Here is a 20,565-nt window from a genome sequence, read left to right on the forward strand (position 1 = left end):
TGTCATAATAACAGCTGGTTGTGAATCTTTGCTAAAAAAGTAACTTGTGTCATTTCAACTAGTAATTGACCCAGAGGTATAGGGGTGTTTTTAAGGTCTAGACTTAGTACCAGAGTGGGGTTAGCGGCCTGCATGGCCAGCAATGACTCATGGTATGTCATATCGGGTTGGGCTGGTATCACCCCTCCATGCCGAGCCCAGGCACTCTGGATCAGAGACTCCAGCTGGATTGATGACGCTCCCCCAGGCTCATTGGACGGAGTGGCGGGGAGGAAGCTCTGCATGGAGGGTGGATGTCCCTGGGGGTCTATGGGGAACACTCCTCCGGATGAATCGTAGAGTGCAGCGGAGGATGCGTGAGGGATGGACTGAGCGGCGGAGGAGTCGAAGGGAGGGAGGATAGGAGGGGGAGGAGGTGACTGGAACTCCCCGGCATCAGAGGAGGCCATAGAGTCACTAGAAGGTTCAGGGCTTCTGTCTTTTGTAGCTACACCTATGTGGTGGAGAAGAAGACTTCCCGGAGGTAAGGGGAGCTCGGGACTGAGATATGCGTACAGCTCTTCGGTCACCGGCTGAAGGCGGCTGTACGTGCCTGAACCACCTGATCCAGTTCCAGTGTTGTCCTCCAGAGGGAGGTCCATGGAGCTCCTTCTGGCCCGGTAAAGTCTGGAAGCCAGGAGGCTTGGGTCTCCGGCAGCAGCTGCAGCGGCGGCTGCAGCTAAATGGAATTCAAACACACTTCCAGTTGGCGCTGGGGATTCAGCCATTACTGGAGGTGCAGAAATCGGGTAAGCTGACGAGGAGGCATGCTGTGGTGGAGGATAGCATCCATCAGACGATGAAGAAGAGCAGACAGTGAGCCCGCTCATGGGGGGTAAAGGTTGGGGGATTGGGCTGTGTGCACTCATTCTTTGCATGAGGTGTGCGTGCAGGAACCCTGGTTGAGGTGGAGGAACAGGATCGAAACCAAAACTAGCGGCTGCAGCTGCTGCTTGCCTCTGCTGATGAAAACTCAAGTGGCCAAGCTGGTGTGCAGTCATTGGGTAACCTCCATATGCCATGGCTTCATAATGGTCCAATAAGGCAGCTTGATTTAGACTTAATCTCCGCACTACTTCTTCGTGCTCTGCTCTCATGTCTTTATAGCCGTATAAACTTGGGTCAGATTGTCCTTGGAGATGCAGCGGCTCACAGACACCAAGTCTCTGAGCAGCTGCTGCAAAACCGGGATTTACCATATAGAGAGAGGGCTCAACGCCCTCCATCCCAGGAAACGGATGCAGGCTGCTCCCATAGCGGGGGTAGGCAGGCTGGAAGTGTCGGGTATGTGCCTCGAGAATGGACGTGCTCTTGCGTCTCTGGGTGTTGTAGGCCTTAGGAGGCCCAGTGGGCGGAGGCGAGAAGGAAATGGGGCGCTCAGGGATAGATGGGAAGAAAATAGTAGGGGGGTCTGGGAGAGTTTGTAGGGGGATGCTCCCTCCCACTCCTCCTCCTGTACTTCCTCCTCCACTGTATGGGTGCGGCATTGAATGCTGCTGCGACAATGAGATACAATGAATTGAAGAATGAGACTCAAGAGAATGAGAGAGAGAACTTCAGCAAAGGCCCACATGAAATGTAGAAAACAGTAAAGAGCATCATTTCAAAGCACTACCAAGAGAAAAAAGGGACATGTAGTCTTTCTCAACATAAGAAACAAAAGAGGTGGTTAAAATAGGACATAAGATCATTAACAGCTATTAAAAGGAGTGATGAGATGAAGTGAACAGGTAACGTTAAGAGACAAAGCTGCAGTACAACAGACAGACAGGCCAAGTGACAGACGAGCAGAAAAGTGGGAGACACTGTGAGAGATCACAGGTAGATACACAGTGGGGTAGTTTATAAAGTATAATACAAAGAAAAGAAAGGCCAAATACGCTCAATAATATCTTGTCGCACCCGCAGTCAGGAAAACTGTCTTTTAACACACAGATTCTATCTGCAAAACGTTGATTGTCCAACTATGTAGCTGCAAACTGACGATCTAGACAGGCTTGGTGTCTTTACATGTAAAGTAAAAACTCTGAAAAGTAGGCATGCTGGTGGCCTACGGGTTAAGGCGTTGACTATGAGTCACAACCTTAGTTGCACAACATTCGCCATCTTTCTCTTTGCTTATTTCCTGTCACCTCTCTACTGATAGCTGCGTAACAAGGGAACACAATGCCCAAATACGCCTTAAATAAGAGGAAGGTAGCTTCTGTTACTCTAGCCATTTTATTCCTTCTCAAGTGTAAAGTAACATTTTTGGTATACAGGAACCAATTCTCACCCCCAGCTCTTCAAATGCCACCGCTTTGTCAGAGAACGATGCATTGAGCAACGCACTGGGCTTTCAACTAACTTTATTGTAAACCCTTCGCGGCATTAGTGGACGATAAGAGCACGTGACGTCGTATAAAGTGTGTTTCCAACCACAAAGCCATTGTTCACGGCTCATGTGAAACTAAAAGTCACATTAGTCGAGTGACTAATTAGTCGTTAGTCCCGTGATTAGCTAGTCAGGTCAGTTATTCGCCACGCGAGTCGTTAAGTCAGTGAAGTTAACGTCAATCCCCATCGTTTCATAAACCTAGCCAAGTGGTTGGGTTGCATAAACCCAACTTATAAGAATGATTTATTTTAAAAGACACTATGCATGTAAGAAGTGTAAGTCGGTACACCATCTCGACACATTGAAAACTAACACTAGAGGGGTACCCAGCGCGTCGATCTCCGAACACTGCACAAGTCGGGAGTGAGAATGTGTTGTGTATAGCAAGGTTTTGTACTTGAAAATTAACGCTCTAAAAATGTTTGCTGTCAAATGAGCAGTTTTCCTGATGGCGAATGCACATGATATTGGAAATTTGTACCATAGAGCAAAGTGAAAGGTAAAGCCAGTCAATTTGTATTCAATATGAACACATGGTGGTCTAACAGAGGGGGAAAGAGAGAGTAAAAGAGAGGTGGATGGGTAGAACGAGACTCACAGCGGTGTCGGAAAGTAAACTAAATTTGATTAAACTCTGAGGTCATACTAATCAGGCCAAGGGTGCCACTTAAAATGTCTTGAATAAAAGATACATAATAAGCTCAGCCAACATTATATTGTAGAAGATTTTTATCAATATGTTAACTATGAAGAGGACACTTGATACATATGAATATTTAATAAAGGGCACTGGAAAGTTTACAGCGCTACTAAAATAATTGACGTTTTTCTCAAGTGTGCATCTCATCTTGCATTTTCAATGATATTGCAAATAAATAAAACTTTCTGATTCTATGTGCTTGTTTATGCATTTCTCATTTTTTTTTTACAAATACCAGTACATTAACTTTGCACTGGGCACTCCCAACATGCTTAAGCAGTTTTATCTACTTCCAGACACCAGTGTGGCCCCTATCCCAGATCTTTCTCTCTCTCCCTTCCTCTCTGGTTGTCACCACAATCATAGGCTTTGGGGTTTAACACTGTGAACCTACAGGGGTGGAGAACAGAGCAGGTAGGCTGGCCCTCCGCTGCCTAACCCTGGGCAGAGAGGAGGCCGAGTGGAGGGGGAGGACCGTCTCCAGGGCCTTGGAGAGGCGCCCAGCGAACGAGTCAGCTGCGAGAGGCATGCAGGGGGAGGTGGTGGTGTAGGAGGATGAGGAGGACAGGTCTGGAGGAGGGGTGGAGGGCTGCTTCGGAGGAACGGCCATGGGCGGAGGAGCGTGGGAAAAGGAGTAGGAGGAGGGGGGACGCAAAAAGACATGCTACGACTTCGACGACGGCGCAACGCGGGCTGTAGGCCAGGAAGGGGTGATAGAAGAGGATGGGACCAACATGAAAAACAAACACAAGAAATTACAACACGCAAAAAATGAAATTAACATAGAAAAAAGCAGCAAAATTAAAACACAACCAAAGGACATGAATAAAAACTTAGAGGCTTAAAAAAAAAATACAGAAACAATCAATTAAATTACAAAAGAAGTCATAAAAAAAAGAAAGATGATTCCATAATTAGAACTTATTACATAAACAAACAAAATAACATCTCCTATAATGGAAGGATTAATTAAAGAAGAAAACGCAATCAACGAGCAACCGTTTCAGTTTTTCCAACAAGAACTTTCTATCGAAACCTGTTAAAAAAGTTAAACAAGAGAAACAGCATAATAACACAAAGAAATATAAATTACTTTATGAATAAATGCAATAAAGACAAATGAACCACAGACTGAAAAAGACCAAAAACAAAAGAAACTGAAACAAATACATTCTAAGATAAATAAGGAAATAAATTAACCCAATATTACATAAAAGGAGAGAATGATTATTCAAGATATTCAATTAAGTAGTAATTAAATATGATAAACCAGTCTGTCAGTAAGTCAGTTTGTCTAAACAGCAATGACCTTTGATGATAGTCCTAAAAAAGTCCAAACTATCATTAAATTATTCAATCAATCAGCCTACAAACTGAATGTCCAGTTGAACAGTATCAGTCAGGGTAGGTAAACTGGAGGTCAAACAAGAGCATCTGTAGCCAAAAGGTCACCGGATGGAAAAGTGTTGTGAAATTAAATAAGAAATGCTCACGCCTCCTTTCGTAATTGCGTATAAAGGTGTCCTTGACCAAGGCATTTGTCTTATCTGCTGCTAAAAGGTCAACAATTAAGTATCATGGTTAAAACAGAAAGCTATGCTCTGCAAACAGAGCTCTGAAAAAACTGTTTCAGAAAGTTATCATGTCATATCTAAGATGAATTATTTCTTAGGAAAAAGCCTTAAAATGAAGTAAAAATCCCCCAAAATGCTGAGCATACTGCCTCGAACACCAGATTAAAACAATATACAGGATACCTGATCAACAACATTGGGGAAAGTAAATGTAACATTTGCTGAGTGAGAAAAACCTAAGGCTTAGTTGAAAGTGTTTAAGGCATTTTATCCCACTTATAAGGAACTTATTCCTTCCTGAATATGATGCTTCTGTCTAAGCAAAGTAATAAGCATGGGGGTTGGTGAGTGTTCAATTATATATCCCACATATCAACTATCAATATATGAAAACAAGTCTAAAGTATGAAAAAAAAATAAAATGAAAAACTGAATAAACAAAAACAGATGCGACAACTAGATGCGTATATGAGGGAGCATTATTAACACAAGTGGATTTCAACACAGAGAACGAGGAGGAATAAGGGAGGAAGAAAGAAAGAGGGATGAATGAGATCTGGTACGCTGAAGAGAGAGTGACTTACAGACTTAAAGATGAATTACAATGGAAAATGAATGCTAAGCTGGCTTACTATGAAAGTGTTTGACTGATTAATTGAGTAACTGGTCTGCTGGCCATTAGCTGGCTGAGAAAAGACTGACTACTTAGCTGACTGAAACTGAATAAATATCAAATTGTGTAATTAACTAACTTGTCTAAGGTTCTTAAATATTGGCTGATGGATGCGTTTCTGTCTCTCTGCGCAATGAAGTTACAGCCTCAATAGGCAAGATGAAATCAAATACCTTCTAGTCCTCCTCTTCTTCAGGTCAGAGGGGATCATCTCAAATAGAAAAATCAACAACATGCTCTTGCGTATTTAGTTCAATAAACTCCCAGCCTAGTCACAAACACTGCACGCGTCATTCCTACTCACTCCCACTCCAAAACACAACGCAGTGCTCACTAAAAACCGACCAGTCAATTTTCAGCACATCTGTGACTGAGCACCACTCACAGATGTATTGAGCATGACGTGGTTAAATGCATACCACCAACCCACACGTGTGTAATGTCCAGTTTGTGTGATAACCCCACTCACCATGGGCTGCGGCGGCTGGGCGTAGCCTGGGTGCTGCTGCGGGTTAGCAGAAGGGGTGGAGGGGTAAGGGGTTTGGGGCTGGGAAGGGGGTGGGAGGAGGGGGAGCAGTTGTAAGACATGGTCAGCTGACCCAGGTGGGGGGAGTCTGAGGAGAAAACCGAGGAGCCCTGGCCGCTGTCCAGACCTCCTTCAGCTGAGAGAGAGACGGAGAGAGATTTGTTAGGGTCACCTTCAGTCCGATGTACTCCATCTTAAAGTATAGACTTGAACAGAAGCTCACAATCAAGTCAGTATTTACATAAAAGTACTTTGAGATGAGAATAATCTGAATATCTCTGTAGGAATTTTGCACTTGGCATGCAAGTATAGGAAGGAAGAACTAATGGTCATTTCCAGTGTTTTCAGTTTACAATAGGATGACTTCAAATTGTGTGCTACACTTAAAGAAATAACTCAAAAATTGCTGCCGCTGGTTTACAATATGATACTGGATTAACCCTCTTGGGTCATGGTGAATATTTTTATAGATGTATGAGTCATTTGTCACATGTCACATAGAGATGGTAGTGCTGGAACGGTGTCTCATGGTAATCTTAAATCATACATTACAGATGCTTAAAATATTCTCTTTTATGAATAATACACACGATGGAAATAACATATCTTCGCAGAATGTGATGATGCTGTGCTCTACGTATCATCTCTCTCTGCAATTTGTATCTTGTCTTACATGTGTGTGAGATGCCTGTCTGCTGATAGTGAAGCTGCTGTTGCTGTAGCTCCACTTCAGTCTCCTCTGCTTCTACCTGCAGACAAACAAACACAACGAGGGTCAAGTCAACTAGGTCCACATTCAAATACTAAATACTACAACTGGAAAAAGGGCCACCTTGAACCATGAATATATCTGTATTTATTATTGATCAGTCTGTTGATCCAAAACCAGTTGAGTGTTCCAAAAGTACAAATATACTGACAAACTGATTTACTAATAAATGAACAAACCTGTGTGTGAGAAAGTTTAAGGGTCTCTTGCTGTTGTTGCTGCTGTTGCTGTTGGTGTTGTTGTTGCTGCTGTTGTTGTTGCTGCTGTTGTTGTTGTTGCTGTTGTTGCTGCTGCTGTTGTTGTTGTTGTTGTTGTTGTTGCTGCTGCTGTTGTTGTTGTTGTTGTTGCTGCTGCTGCAGCTGTTGTTGTTGTTGTTGTTCAGTCTCAAGTCTTCTCTTCTCCTGTTCTTCTCGTACCAGCTGCCTCTGTTCTCTCTTCCGGCGGATCAGAGACACCCGGTCCTTGATAGCCTTGGCCATGGTCTTATGGTCACCCTCAGCAACGTAGCCAGACTCAACCTGGGGAGTTAGGTGGAGCAACACACACTCTTTTTAACAAACAGGACCTTTGACTTGTTTACTTCATACCACAACCCTCCCCCATCTCTTCTTACCACATAGCTCTTCTTATCCAACATCCTTCCACTCTGTACATACCATTTCCTGGGCCACATCTTCAGGGACGTCCTTGATCAGGTCAAAAGAGAACTCGATGGCTTCGTTGTCTTTGTATTTGCCTGCAAACAAATTAGGAAATAGCTCGTTAGGCAGGCCCCCCCTGTTGGCAGACATTACAATTTCTTCCAAATGTAAAAGATCTTAATTAGATGAAGAAATATAATTATTCCTTGCCTTTGAGCTTCTTCACATCTTCTATCCTGAGCCAAAGTTTGATGGCAATCATTTCCCCATCATCCTCTTCTGCCAGTTCAACCCTGACGCCCGTGTCCTCCTGGAAGAACGCATGGTTCAACAGGATCTTTATAGCATACCTAGAGAAAAAAGAGAAAAGAAAAAAAAGATATGTATAAGGGGATTTGCTTCTTGATACCAATGTGTTCAAGACCGGCGACGACTTGTGAGCTGGTCTCCAGCTGATAAGCTAATAAGAAAGACATGGCATTTAATTTATCTGTTGGGAAACACAACATGATGACGACAATGAGTCTGGGACAGTCTGTCCTCCACATGTATATCTCATTGTGTCACATAAACTGAATGACAAGCCATCCATCATATAACTATTCTTCCAAAAGACACCGAAGAAAAACTAACGGAGAGGAAGTGAGTTTAGCTTTGGTTTAGTTTCTAAAGAAGCAGACAGGAGGGTGCGGTGAATGTTTTGGCAGACCTACAGAATGGGAACACACAGAACCAGTAGTTCTACTTATTTCTGAACAAGAAGCTGTGAATCAGAACAGGATTCATTTTAATATTTTATTTTAATAGTAAAAGTAAGAGATTGATCCAAATATTTTCTATACAGTAAATCTCACAAAGTTACAGAGTCCATATAACGTCCATAAATCAAAATATATTAATAAATATTAACAATGCCGAATTAAGCTGTGTGTGTGTGTGTGTGTGTGTGTGTGTGTGTGTGTGTGTGTGTGTGTGTCTCACCTCTCATCCTTGTTTGTTCTGATGCAGCCCTCTATGATTTCCTTCACCTCAGGAATGGCTACCTTGTCAAAACTGCCCGGCTTCACGCCCTGCAAACACAAGAAGAAGAACAGTGAAGACAAGGAACCTTTTAGAGAAAGACAAGGAGTCAAGCACACACACACACACACACACACACACACGTACACACACACACACACACACACACACACACACACACACACACACACACACACACACACACACACACACACACACACACACACACACACACACACACACACACACACACACACACACACACACACACAAAATGGTAGATACACTTGCTGGTGTTTGGGATAGAACTGAAACACACATGTTCTTCTTTCTCTTCAATGTATAGAAGATGCTTAAAATGGGCTGCCATCTTTTAAAACACACAAAAACGCTGTTCCTACATGTGCTGTACATTCATTCATGTTAATCTTCAATTTGTTCAAGAAAACATTCTATGCTTGCTTGTTGTTTTTTGTTTTGCCTCTATCTGCAATACACAACACAATTATTCTTCAGAATAGGAAAATAGAAAAACAGGACAAATGATTTAAATAGTCCAAATTAGAAAGCGTCAAAAGACTGAACTGCCAATTCCTATTACATACAGGCAGGATTAACTGTTACTAATCAAATTAAATGGTACTTTGTCTGTGAAATACCCATTATGCAATTTAAATTAATGAGCCATGCAGTATTTTACTGTTAACACTTATTTTATGATGGTTAAACATTTGACAGACAGACGTCCTGCAGTAAGAGAGACTGCCCACTCTTATTTCCGACATAAATCCAGATATCCTGTCAGGAATACATATAATGAATCTCAGCCGTCCAGCGCCAGATTAAGAAAACTAAAGGCCATTTTGATGGATAAAACTAACAAAAGGCATCAGCTGGAATTCTTCCCAAAGAAGAAAACAGCTCTAAGACAACAGTTGCGGGACAATAAACTAATAAGGAACCTCTAAAGGCTCATGTGATTTTGAAGTAGATCATTCAGAAGACCCACAGCTTGAAACAAGGCATCTTAATGACCGGCCCAATTGTTCAAACATTGGAGGAACAAAATAGAGTCAGATTTAAAAAATAAATAAATAATAAATAACAAGGTAGCAAACAAAAATGACATATACCAGAAAATACATCAGACAAAATACATCTCTCCATCTGTCATATAGCTGTAGGGTGAATGTGTAGAATAACATGGAATTATCCACTTAAAACCCACATTTATATTAAATTGGATCAAAAGTTTCCTTAAATCCCAATTACATATCAAATACAAATTCAGAAAGATGACTGCAGATTGAAAGCAATACAAACTCAATACCAGGTACTACGAATGGCAGAGAGACAGTTGGACAGGTTTAAGAATCATCAAATAAAAGGTACCTTACCTAGAAAATACTGAGACAAATAGACTACAGACCTGTTGGAGTAACGGATGTCTTGGGAAGCTGTTTTTCAGTCTAAACTAGCTTGTCAGACAGACAGACAGATTTGCTAACTGTTTATTTCAACCTGTTCATGCCGGCAAATGACCACCTACTTCTGCTCTTCTCCTCCAGCCGTCCTCCCTTCCTACTTTCTTGTCCCGTTTCTCTCCTGTAACCCCCCAGTTCACCATTACACAACAACCCCCCCTCCATCTCTGTCTCTCTCTCTCTCTCTCTCTCTCTTGCTCACACACACGTGTGATTCCAGGGCCAAACAAAGTTAGGACTAATGGAGGAAGTAATGGTATTAGGTCTGACAGAAGAAGGGAGGATGAAGGGGAGAAGGAGAGGGAGAAAGCAAAGATTTCAGTTTAACAAGGATGATTGGAGGTCAGGAATGTTCCAGAGGGAGAAGAACCATGAAGTACGTCAACAACGTTGCATGTCAATGTACAGTATTATAAGTATATCTGCACAAGCCATGCACTCTCAGAAGGTCCTGCCTTACAGTCATACAAGATAACACAAAGTGTCTGAAACACCAGTATGAAGTATATTCAAATTGATTAAGAGTAAAATACTGATGTGAAAAACAAAAATTGTGTATTTTCCCCATTGTTGGACATGCTAGCCCGGTGGTTTCCAACCTTTTTGTGACCTCGCTTCACTGGTTCTACACGTCGCTGAGTTATGACCTGGACAACTGTTTTTCCATGGAACAGTTTCTTTTATTTTATACTTTCAGTGTTGTGTAGAGTTAAAATGATCCAGTAAAAACACAAGAAGAAAAGATTAAAAGAATATCTGAAAATGTTTTAAAGTAAATAGAATTTTGTAAAGTTTTGATATGTTTTCTGCTTTCCTATCCTTTGAATTGTCTCATTATACTGCAACCTCTTAAAAGTGACCCAAACATCAATTTGGCAAATTCAGATTGACAATGTGAAAGTCTGATATCAATACAATGATGATCAAGAAAAAAAAGCAAATACCTTAAACTTACTTTTTTCCTTAAACATTTATTTGAATGTCCTATCCTGTTAGTGACCTTTCAGAACAACTGGTAACTGTCTTATTAAGCTTAACCTCCAATACACTGTTAGAAAAAGTGTAATTGTTATATGCTACAGTGTACATCATAACACAACAGAGTTTCTTTTTGTTTCATCTTACTTGTTGTTTGAACTTGCAGTTTAAAGATATCAGGGGTTAACTGAGGTCTTTGACTTTGTGGGAAATTAAAGTCGGATTAGGCAATGATATGAAAGGAAGCGGGGGACTGGGACACCCTGGGGTTGTCACAAGGTTGTGTGTGACGTGAATGTGTGTGTGACAATAACAAATACAGACAACTGAAGTTGGTTGTTTGACACAATGTCTGGCTGACTGAACAAAATTATGTGAGAAGCATAATGCGCATTCGCTTTCAATTTATGAGATTACTGCTATGAAATAATAACTCAAACACATACACACAAACACAGAGGCTGAGGTCACAGCGATAATCAAATCTGGCTGTGTGATTTCAATTTTGGGTGAGTGAGAAGAGGCGGTATGGACAAATGTATCGAAATATACTGTCTGAATTTAGTTTTTAGATTAAATTCAAAAATTCAAAAAGATGACAGAATACAGAAAGACAGAAGACTGCTTCTTTTCTCTCACAGTGGTGGTTAGAGGCAATTTTAGTCCAAATCCTTTGATCTGAATTTACCAGTTAGATAGGATGGACCATCACCAAAAGTGTTTGATAGATTCCATTACTGAACTGAAACTGAATATTAATTAGAGCATATAAGATCTATAACATAATGAAACCAGTGCTTTTGCAGCCTTTGACTGGCTATACTTATTAAATAGAAAATGGAACACATTAGTTTGATTTTTGCTGTAAACATTATGGGGGAACAGCTGTGTGTCTAAAATTGCCATTCAATTTTAATGTTAGACTTCACCAGAGGTAACAGAAGAACATGTTTTAGCTTAGGGGGATGTTGCACTCATCCAAAAGCTGCAAACAGCACCGCATTTCTGAATTATTACCAGCAAAAGATTTGAAATTAATGTTTTTGCAAAAACTGTATCTAATTGTATAAAAATAAAAGTTAAGATGTGTCCACATGTTTGAGCATCTTTTCTGATTTAATGTGAAAAAGATGTTGCTGAAATAAAAGATGTGATAAGACAGACAGTTAAAGAGAGGACACAGCGATATTGGAGGGACTAGAGCAGGATGGAGAGAGAGAGAGATTTCTAGTAAATTCCTCTGGTCAATTAACCATCACAGTCAGCCTCCACAAAGCTGAACTCAGTCCCATGAGGAAAAGAGGCAGACAGCTTTCATCTGCCTCTGTGTGTGTGTGTGTGTGTGTGTGTGTGTGTGTGTGTGTGTGTGTGTGTGTGTGTGTGTGTGTGTGTGTGTGTGTGTGTGTGTGTGTGTGTGTGTGTGTGTGTGTGTGTTTTGGGGTGATAACCTCCGAAGCACTCAGTTTAGCCAACTGTCTATCTAAATGTTTTAGCAAGCATTAGAATGTGACAAAACTAAAAGTGAATGGAAAGTGAGAGCATTTCAATCAGATTGTAGTTTTTTTTTTTTTTTTTCATATTTCTCTTCATTTAATTAAAAAATGTCTCTCAGAGAGAGCTCTGGGAAAATAAGCAAGAGAGACTAAAAAGGGCAAAAACAACGGTCATATGACTGGATCTCCCACAGCTCATGCCAAACTTATTAATTCAGTCAGTAAACAAGCATCGGGGGAGCGGCAGAGAGAGTCTCACGGAGGAGGGTGGAGATTAAAGACAAAAAAAGACAAACAGGGCTGTTAGATGGAACTCATGAATGTCACAACTTGGTGTCTCAACAATGTAACATCATTCACAGCTGAGGCATTCAGAGGATACAGTTTCACCCCCGTACTGTAGAGGAGAGGCAAACTTACACTAGTGACCCGCCTGTAGATCTGGGCAGCGTTCTGACATTCAGAGTAAGGGTACTCTGAGGTAGCCATCTCCAGCATGCACATCCCGAAGGCGTAGACGTCTACGGATTCATCGTACTTCTCCTCATACATCTCTGGAGCCATAAACTCTGGGGTTCCTGATGAAAAAGGAGAGGAAACAGTTAACTCTAAGTCATCATGTTGAACTCAACATCTTTAATGTTATGTTACAAAATATATCTGCACAGTACGAGGTTTAAATAAACTATGCTAGATACAAACTTGGCTCTGTCAGTTATAAGTAACACATACTTAAATTATTTGTAGTATGTGGGGGACTTACTGGTGCCACATACTAGCCTTGTTGTGTGTGCGTGTGTGTGTGTGTGTGTGTGTGTGTGTGTGTGTGTGTGTGTGTGTGTGTGTGTGTGTGTGTGTGTGTGTGTGTGTGTGTGTGCACATTAATGCATGCATGTGTGTGTTTGCGGAAATCTGCAAGTGTCCAAATAGGTCTTGAGGTCTGTCTAATAACTATAAAGCAGCTGTGCGATTTACAAAGCATATCATTGTCGCCTCAAGTGCGTGGCTATATGCAGAATAATAGTGCTTGTGGGCGAATGTGTACGAATAACAGAATATCTGTGGTGAACAACTGGATGGCAGCCAAGTTATTTTATGGAGCACAGCAGACTCTTTTTACTCAACTTTAGTTTGAATGTGTGTAATCTATGAGGTGTGTGCGGTCTGTATTTTTTTTGGTGTGTGTGTGTGTGTACTGTATGTAGCCTCCAGACAGCTTAATCCTAGCTTAAAAGCAGACTGACTGAACGGAGAGTATCTCACAAATATGTGCGGTTTTTGCTTGTGCAAGCAGACATTCAGAAGGAGTCAGATTAAACTACAGAAGGCGTGTGTAGTAGGACACAATGTCTCTGCGCTCATGTTTTTGCGCGTACCTGACAGCGTGTATGTACAGAAATTATTGTTGTTGCAAAGTCACATAAATCATGGAAGTTGTTCTCTTTCCACGTTCGCAGATCTATAAATTTCATACAGATATACAGCTTTATGTCTGACTACAGACAGTGGAATCATATGGGGATGAAATATATATCGAGATATTGTGATACAAAATGATGGCTACTAAATGGATAATTACATGCACATATTTACTCAAATTTCTCAGACTGAAGTATTGAATTAAATGAGAAAAAATAATCAGTACTTTTCATTTCTAAAAACAATGTGATTATTTTATATAGACTATATATTGGATAACCAGAAAACATGCTATATGGCGATATACATATCCTTATCGCGATATGAAATAACCTATATTATGTTAGAATATTTTGCCACATGGCCCAGCTCTACTGACTGGTGTGTGTGAGATGCAAGAGATAAGGAATAAGTGTATTTAGTGGCTGTGTACATGCTTCTTCCTACCTATGACACTCTTGGCGAAGGAAGCCCTCTTTAGCGTGGCTAAGCCCAAGTCCCCGATCTTCACCGAGCCCGTGGGCCCCGTGATGAAGATGTTGTCGCATTTCAGATCCCTGTGGATGATGGGCGGCGCTCTGGTGTGCAGGAAGTGAAGGCCTTTGAGGATCTGCCTACACCACGAACGCAGGACCTTGATTTTCATCACCTTGAAGCGCTTCAGGTAGCTGCAGAACAAAATAAATCACACACAAGCCGACACGTCATTCAACAATGCTTTGTAGGAGATTAAGTGTAAAGAAATATAGAGAGAGCAGCAGGTTTAACCCCTTAAAGCTTTTCAACAGCCATATATCCTGTTCAAGTGGCGTTTGGCCACCAGCTTAAAAACAAAGCTGCCCCACTATGCTTCTCATATCATCTGTAACATCTTGTCTTTAAGGCTTTAGGGGCTCTCTAAAGTGTTTTGAATGTATTATACAGTTATATTATTATGGCAAGACATCCATGAGGGAATTAATTATTCCAAAGCGAAGCATGGAGAGGCGGACAATAGCCAGATAAGATTCAGCAATGGAAGCACAGATAATGCTTCAATTAAAGATGAAAGCTTACAAATCCAAAGTGGATTACAGTCAGACAATTCCATCTTAAAAACAGATGCGCCTTAAATACTCACACAAGTGTCAATGGATGTGCGCTTAAAAACACACACAAAAAAAAGACAAGCCATTCTGGCATCTGCATGGTTAGAGACTGACAGCACATGAAAAAACAGATAACCACGGGAATACTGAGACAAACAGAGACATAACCTTATTTTACCTTTTGAAAAGAGACGTCTATTTCAATCTGCATACGAATATGTCAATTTAAGAGAATGGCCATTGAAAAGTCAATGAACAGCCAATAATCGTGAGGTTTACTCAGCAGGACTGAGAACATGTTTTGGACTATTTTGATTATCTATTTTAGAAAGCCAATTCTACTGAATATAAGCAGGAATTTAACTATTTAAAACATTTACTTTAATCATTTTCACACCGTGTAAAGCAAAAATATCCAAATGCAACGTCATTTAGATGTCACAATCTTAGCAATTTCTAATGAAACAATAGTAGCCATGCTTATGCACATCATCAGAGAATTTTTTGATGTGGTTTCTAGGTAGGAGCTGTCCATTATCTTAACCCATTTCACTCATGAGTGTCTAGAATGTATCCCAACATACACCAGATGGATATTTGGACACCGTTTGACAGGTCGCAAGCCATCACAGAGCTAACACAGATCCACACCTGTGTGTGATCAGACGCCTCCAGTCCATCTAGTTAGCATGTCTTTGGAATGTGGGAGGAAAGTGAAGGAAACCCCACATGATTACAGGGAGACCAGGGCGGGAGTTTCACTATGTGTAACATGTATTTCAGTTATCTGCACAGCAACACTTCCAGATTTAACATCTTTTTCACTTTCAGTCAAAGTTAAACATGCAGTCAGTTTTTATTTAATTAATTTGAAAAAAAAAAAAAGGCTTCAGTCAACACTTCTCTTTAAGAGCTTTGAGAACTCATTTAAAATTCGTCTGACTATCACTCTTGATGAGCTCATTTAAAACTCAATGCCTGAATTCTAAGCAAAGTGATTCCAATTTGCTGATCTCCACTGGGGACGCGTCTGCCTCGGCTCTTCAGCTCTATTCAAGTACCAGGCAGTACTGAGTAGTTTTAACTCTTTAGAGCTTATTTGAAGAAATCTCTCCTTGTTGCAGGAGCGGCAGCATGCTACGTAACATGCCCTTCATAACAGAGGCCATTGAATGACAACCAGGGCGGCCGGCAGCATCTCTGCTGACCAGTGGAATCAAAATGACCAGCATGCATTGTGTCCTCTCTTCTGTCCTTGGTCTACGATGAACTCCAGCTTCATCAGGATTACTTTGAACGTCAGCATTAACAATATTCAAAATCACTGTCAGCCAGTTTCATACCAGCAACAGAGTATGACCACACAGAGGCAGCAACTTATGAGGATTTTTTCATTATCAATTAAGCAGCAGATTCATTTCTCAAGTACCCAATTTATTGTTTGGTCCAGAAATTGTCCAGAAACAAATGAGAAATGCCCATCACAATTTTTCCAAACCTCAAGCATTTTTTTGTCCGACTAATGGCCCAAAACCCAAAGAATATTAATTTATCACCACGAGACAAAGAAAAGCAAATGACAAACTGGAACTAGGGAACAAGTGATGAGTCTGTCTCTTACTTTGGCTCTCACCATTCATCTATGTCTTTTAACACAACACAGAGGAATTTATCAGACATCTGGCTCGATTCACAGATTCTCTCATAGTTTGCCTTCAGGGCGCTGAACAAAGACAGAACAACTATCTTTACGGGACTTTTTAAGTGAGCTTATCTCAGCATGCACATCTGCATAACTTTAGCGTTAATACTAAAACCTTTTAAAGCATCTTCTCACGTATCTCCTAAGAAACACGACTCTGTTCTCCTCTTCCTCAGTCTTCCTTTACCTTCCTGCCCTCCTCTCCCTCTCCTGTCTCCTCTGCTTTCTTTCTCTCGCTTTCTGAAGTCAGAACAGTGTTGACAGACAAGTTAAACCGTGTGGCATGCACTGCACAAAGCATCTCTTCAACACACAAACACTCAACCATGCTCTCTTTTCAACACGCATACCTAAATGCAGATGTATCTTTGCACTGTGAGAATACACATTATACAGTATGTGAATGGTACATATATGGTACTCGTGAATGCATGAAAAGATAAGCATTCGCACGCACACGCACACACACACACACACACACACACACACACACACACACACACACACACACACACACACACACACACACACACACACACACACACACACACACACACACACACACACACGCACACACACACACACACAGTAGATAAGGGGCCTCTAATACCCTGAGCCCACGCTGGTCAGTATTTCCATCCTCACCCCTCTCCCTCCCTTCCTATCAGTCCTCCCTCTCACCATCTCTCCCTCTTTTTCCACCACTTCAAAACACAACAGTTCCTCTCCTTTCTGAGTCTTCATTTGGATGGCAGCCAAATCCCTTTGCAGCCTCGATCCTGTTCATATATGTACATGCATGAATTACACAAACTTAAAAAGAGCTAGACGAGGCGATTTGTCAAATGACTGGTACCAGCTTTTAAAATGTGATTATCATCTGATTTCCTTTTTCTATGAGAGTAAACTGAGTATTAACTATAATACAAGATAACAAAACAAGATACATGAAGACATTAGCGTGACCTTTGTTACTATTTTCTGACATTTTATTGACCAAACAATACAATCAGCAGATTAATCATTAATGAATATAAATAGTCAGGTGTAACCCACGTATAAGGTATACTTGATATTATAATATGATTGTTCATGGATTTAGGGAATTTTTAACTACTGTACAGTACATTCAATTTTTTATCTAATATTGAAGAACCATAGAAGTCATAGTCCCCCATCAAACTTGTTGTTTGGAAATACTTTCCCTTCTAAACATTGCTTTTTTTTTTGCATCTGAATATTTAAAATACTACAAACCTTTATTTTATTAATTCATATTTCCTGATTTTGAAATGAAAAGTAAATAAATATATATCTTTTAAATAACTATTATGTGTGAAACATTCTGGATAGATGCAGGACAGAGAGCGTCTGCATTTGTTAAACTTATGAAGCTTTTCCAGTCTTCCAGTGGAGGGTGCTACTGTCCTTGGCAGTGCTGTGCTGCTGGATTAATACCCTCCCTCTGTGGTCACAGGTGGTTCATTGGTGTGTCACTCTGCCTAACTTGCTTTAAACTGGATTTCTAGTTATTGATTTGACTATTTGTGCGTTTATTTGCCTCTTCAGCCGACTGCTGAGTCTCCCTCTTTTCTGTGATTTTGCTTAAAACAGTCTGGTCATCCATCCACGTCTCCCCCTGTCTGCCTCCCCCCCCTCCCTCCCTCACCCACACGCCTCATTTGGTCTCTCCCTCTGTCTGTCTCTCCGTCAGGAATGAGAGGAATCTGCAGCAGAAGCAGCAGCTGGCAGGTGGGCCGATGTCCCACCATGCACTGCGTGGGGCTTCGCCACGCGCCACACGCCTCACATTTAGCCCCTTTATTGTGTCAGGAGCTCAACAATCACATACGCATTCACAGACACGCATCTATTCTGTACAGCAGAGAGACCGGCATGCGGGCATGGCATGGACAATGACAGCCACAAGTGCGTCAATCCTCCCATGAATTTAGGGGAGTGGGGGGTGGGAGACCGACAGATGCCCCGCAGATATAAAGCTTGACACACACGGAGAAAAAAAAAGTCTCCCCATGAGCTTTCACAACTTATTGTGTCCATTTGATGCTGAAATCAGACGAGAACATCTTATTTTGGAGGTGGATTGATATTGCTACACTACAGTGCCATCATTTCACTCTTCAGAGTCTCAGACGTGCGTTGACTGTCTCTCTCAGTCTATGACATATATACTCTAAATAACGCAGACACATACTTTAGTGTACGTGTGATGAGTCAGACATCCCACTAACAGCTGCTCTCAGTACTGAAATCCGGCTGGGATGTGATGTTCTGATGACATCACAGGCTGTTCGAAGTTGAAAATAGTGAAGAACTGTGTATTGGTTTGACAGGATATAGGAGGTTAAAGCTGTGTGGAATTTCTACAGTTCAACAAAAGAACTGGAGGTGAGTCATCAGAAGCAAAAGGAAAAAGAGGTGGTTAAGAGTGTGTGTGCATGTGGTTGTTCACATTCCCTGCAATTTTTTTTTTTCATTTAATGCAACATGAACTGAATACTTCAAATGCAATTGAAGTAATTTACGTTTTGACAGTTTTTCCCCTTGAATCAATAAATATCTTTTACTCCCAAGTCTCCCAATGTCACTAAATGAACATCTTGGAAAAATAATTTTTATCTCTCATGAACTCACGTTTTAAGTGTGCCAGATGTCATGAGCTCCGTGACCAGAACAATACATTTCTTTCCTTTGCATGGTCCCTCCCAGGAGTCATAGAAGCGGACAATGTTAGGATGCTGGAGACCCTTCAACATCCCGGCCTCCTCTTTAAAGCGCTGGCGCTCAGACTTGGACAGCTTGCGATCCTACACACAGGACAGAAGAGGGGAAAAATGTGTCATTCATAGATTAAAAAAAAATACTAAGAAACATTGTTCATCAGAAAATCTAGAGGGCATTTACCCAAACAAAGAGTGAGTGTGATTACAATCAAATTAAGCTGGAAGAGGGTTTGAAGGGGGGAGAGGGAAGCTAATCAACAGAGGGAAATAAACAAGTTAGGTAGAGAAGCGTGAGCAGAGGAGGAATAATAAATGCTTACAGAACATCAAACACTGAAACGCCATCGAAACATGCTGCCGGAATACAAATGCGGATGAAATATGAAAGCAGGTGCTCTCAGAAAATGGTGCCATATTACATCAAAATGCAGCACTCGAGAAGGATGAGGACGGGGGTAAACAGTAGACTGTCCTTTCATGTTAAGTCAAAGAAGACACAAACATCCGACATCTTTGCTTTGCTTTTCTGAAAAGTACATGGTGACAAACTGGTTTATAAAAAAAATATTATAATTAAACTGCTTTAACTTACCACAGGAGGCAAAGTAGGTTAAGTAAGCTACTAGCCTGTGTTTCTGAATTTACTTCCCATATATTCCCCTCTACTGTGATCCTCACTTGTAACTCACAGGAAGGTTGTAGACAGACACAAACAGGCATTGTATGAAAAGACTCCTCATTTACTATATAGTGCATGTTCTTTACTTTCTGCCATTTCAGTTGAATGTCCAAATTGGGCGTGTGAAGTTTACTGTATGTCCTCAAAGGTTGAACAAAAAAGCGTGTCCAGTTACATGAAATCACAGACAAGACAACGAAAACCAGAAAATATTCACATTTGAGAGGCTGGACACTGAATTTGCATCTTTGCTTAACTTGTCACCGATTCATTTTACGTTGATCAACTAACGTCTAATCATTCAAGCTCTAAAAGAATGTCTGTTATATAATAAAATGAGTTAAAGCAGAAGACATGTGACTTTTGACACAACTTTGTTGTCGAAAAAATGAACCATGCTTTCCCCTGTCCTCTATGCGAATGATCCCACACTGGCTTCCCACCAATAAACACTCCCAATTCTCTCCTAAAACGTTCGGCAAATCTTCAGGTACAAGCTCCTACTTCTTGTGTCCTTCATTTTTTTGTTATTTGGTTGTGAAACCTGTTCTATAACATTCACACCAAGCTTTAACTGAGTCTTTATTACTAGTGGTCGGAGCCACCCAGTGTGACTAAAACCGGCTAAAGTTAAGGTCTACATTCTTCCATCCTGTAAA

The 20,565-nt window shown here is 41.1% G+C and overlaps 1 protein-coding gene across 1 annotated transcript in view; it reads right to left on the reverse strand.

The window, feature by feature from the left end:
* Positions 1 to 20,565, reverse strand: part of LOC129112456 (serine/threonine-protein kinase WNK1-like) — an 84,665-nt gene that overhangs the window by 27,086 nt on the left and 37,014 nt on the right. Inside the window, 13 exon segments of the mRNA XM_054624565.1 lie at positions 111 to 1,535; positions 3,511 to 3,767; positions 3,770 to 3,809; positions 5,833 to 5,924; positions 5,927 to 6,025; positions 6,563 to 6,638; positions 6,838 to 7,176; positions 7,315 to 7,394; positions 7,510 to 7,649; positions 8,281 to 8,369; positions 12,695 to 12,852; positions 14,141 to 14,361; positions 19,139 to 19,311. Coding sequence (XP_054480540.1) covers positions 111 to 1,535; positions 3,511 to 3,767; positions 3,770 to 3,809; positions 5,833 to 5,924; positions 5,927 to 6,025; positions 6,563 to 6,638; positions 6,838 to 7,176; positions 7,315 to 7,394; positions 7,510 to 7,649; positions 8,281 to 8,369; positions 12,695 to 12,852; positions 14,141 to 14,361; positions 19,139 to 19,311 — 3,189 coding nt within the window.

This window comes from Anoplopoma fimbria, chromosome 23 (genome assembly GCF_027596085.1).
Source record: "Anoplopoma fimbria isolate UVic2021 breed Golden Eagle Sablefish chromosome 23, Afim_UVic_2022, whole genome shotgun sequence".
Lineage (NCBI taxonomy): Eukaryota > Metazoa > Chordata > Actinopteri > Perciformes > Anoplopomatidae > Anoplopoma > Anoplopoma fimbria.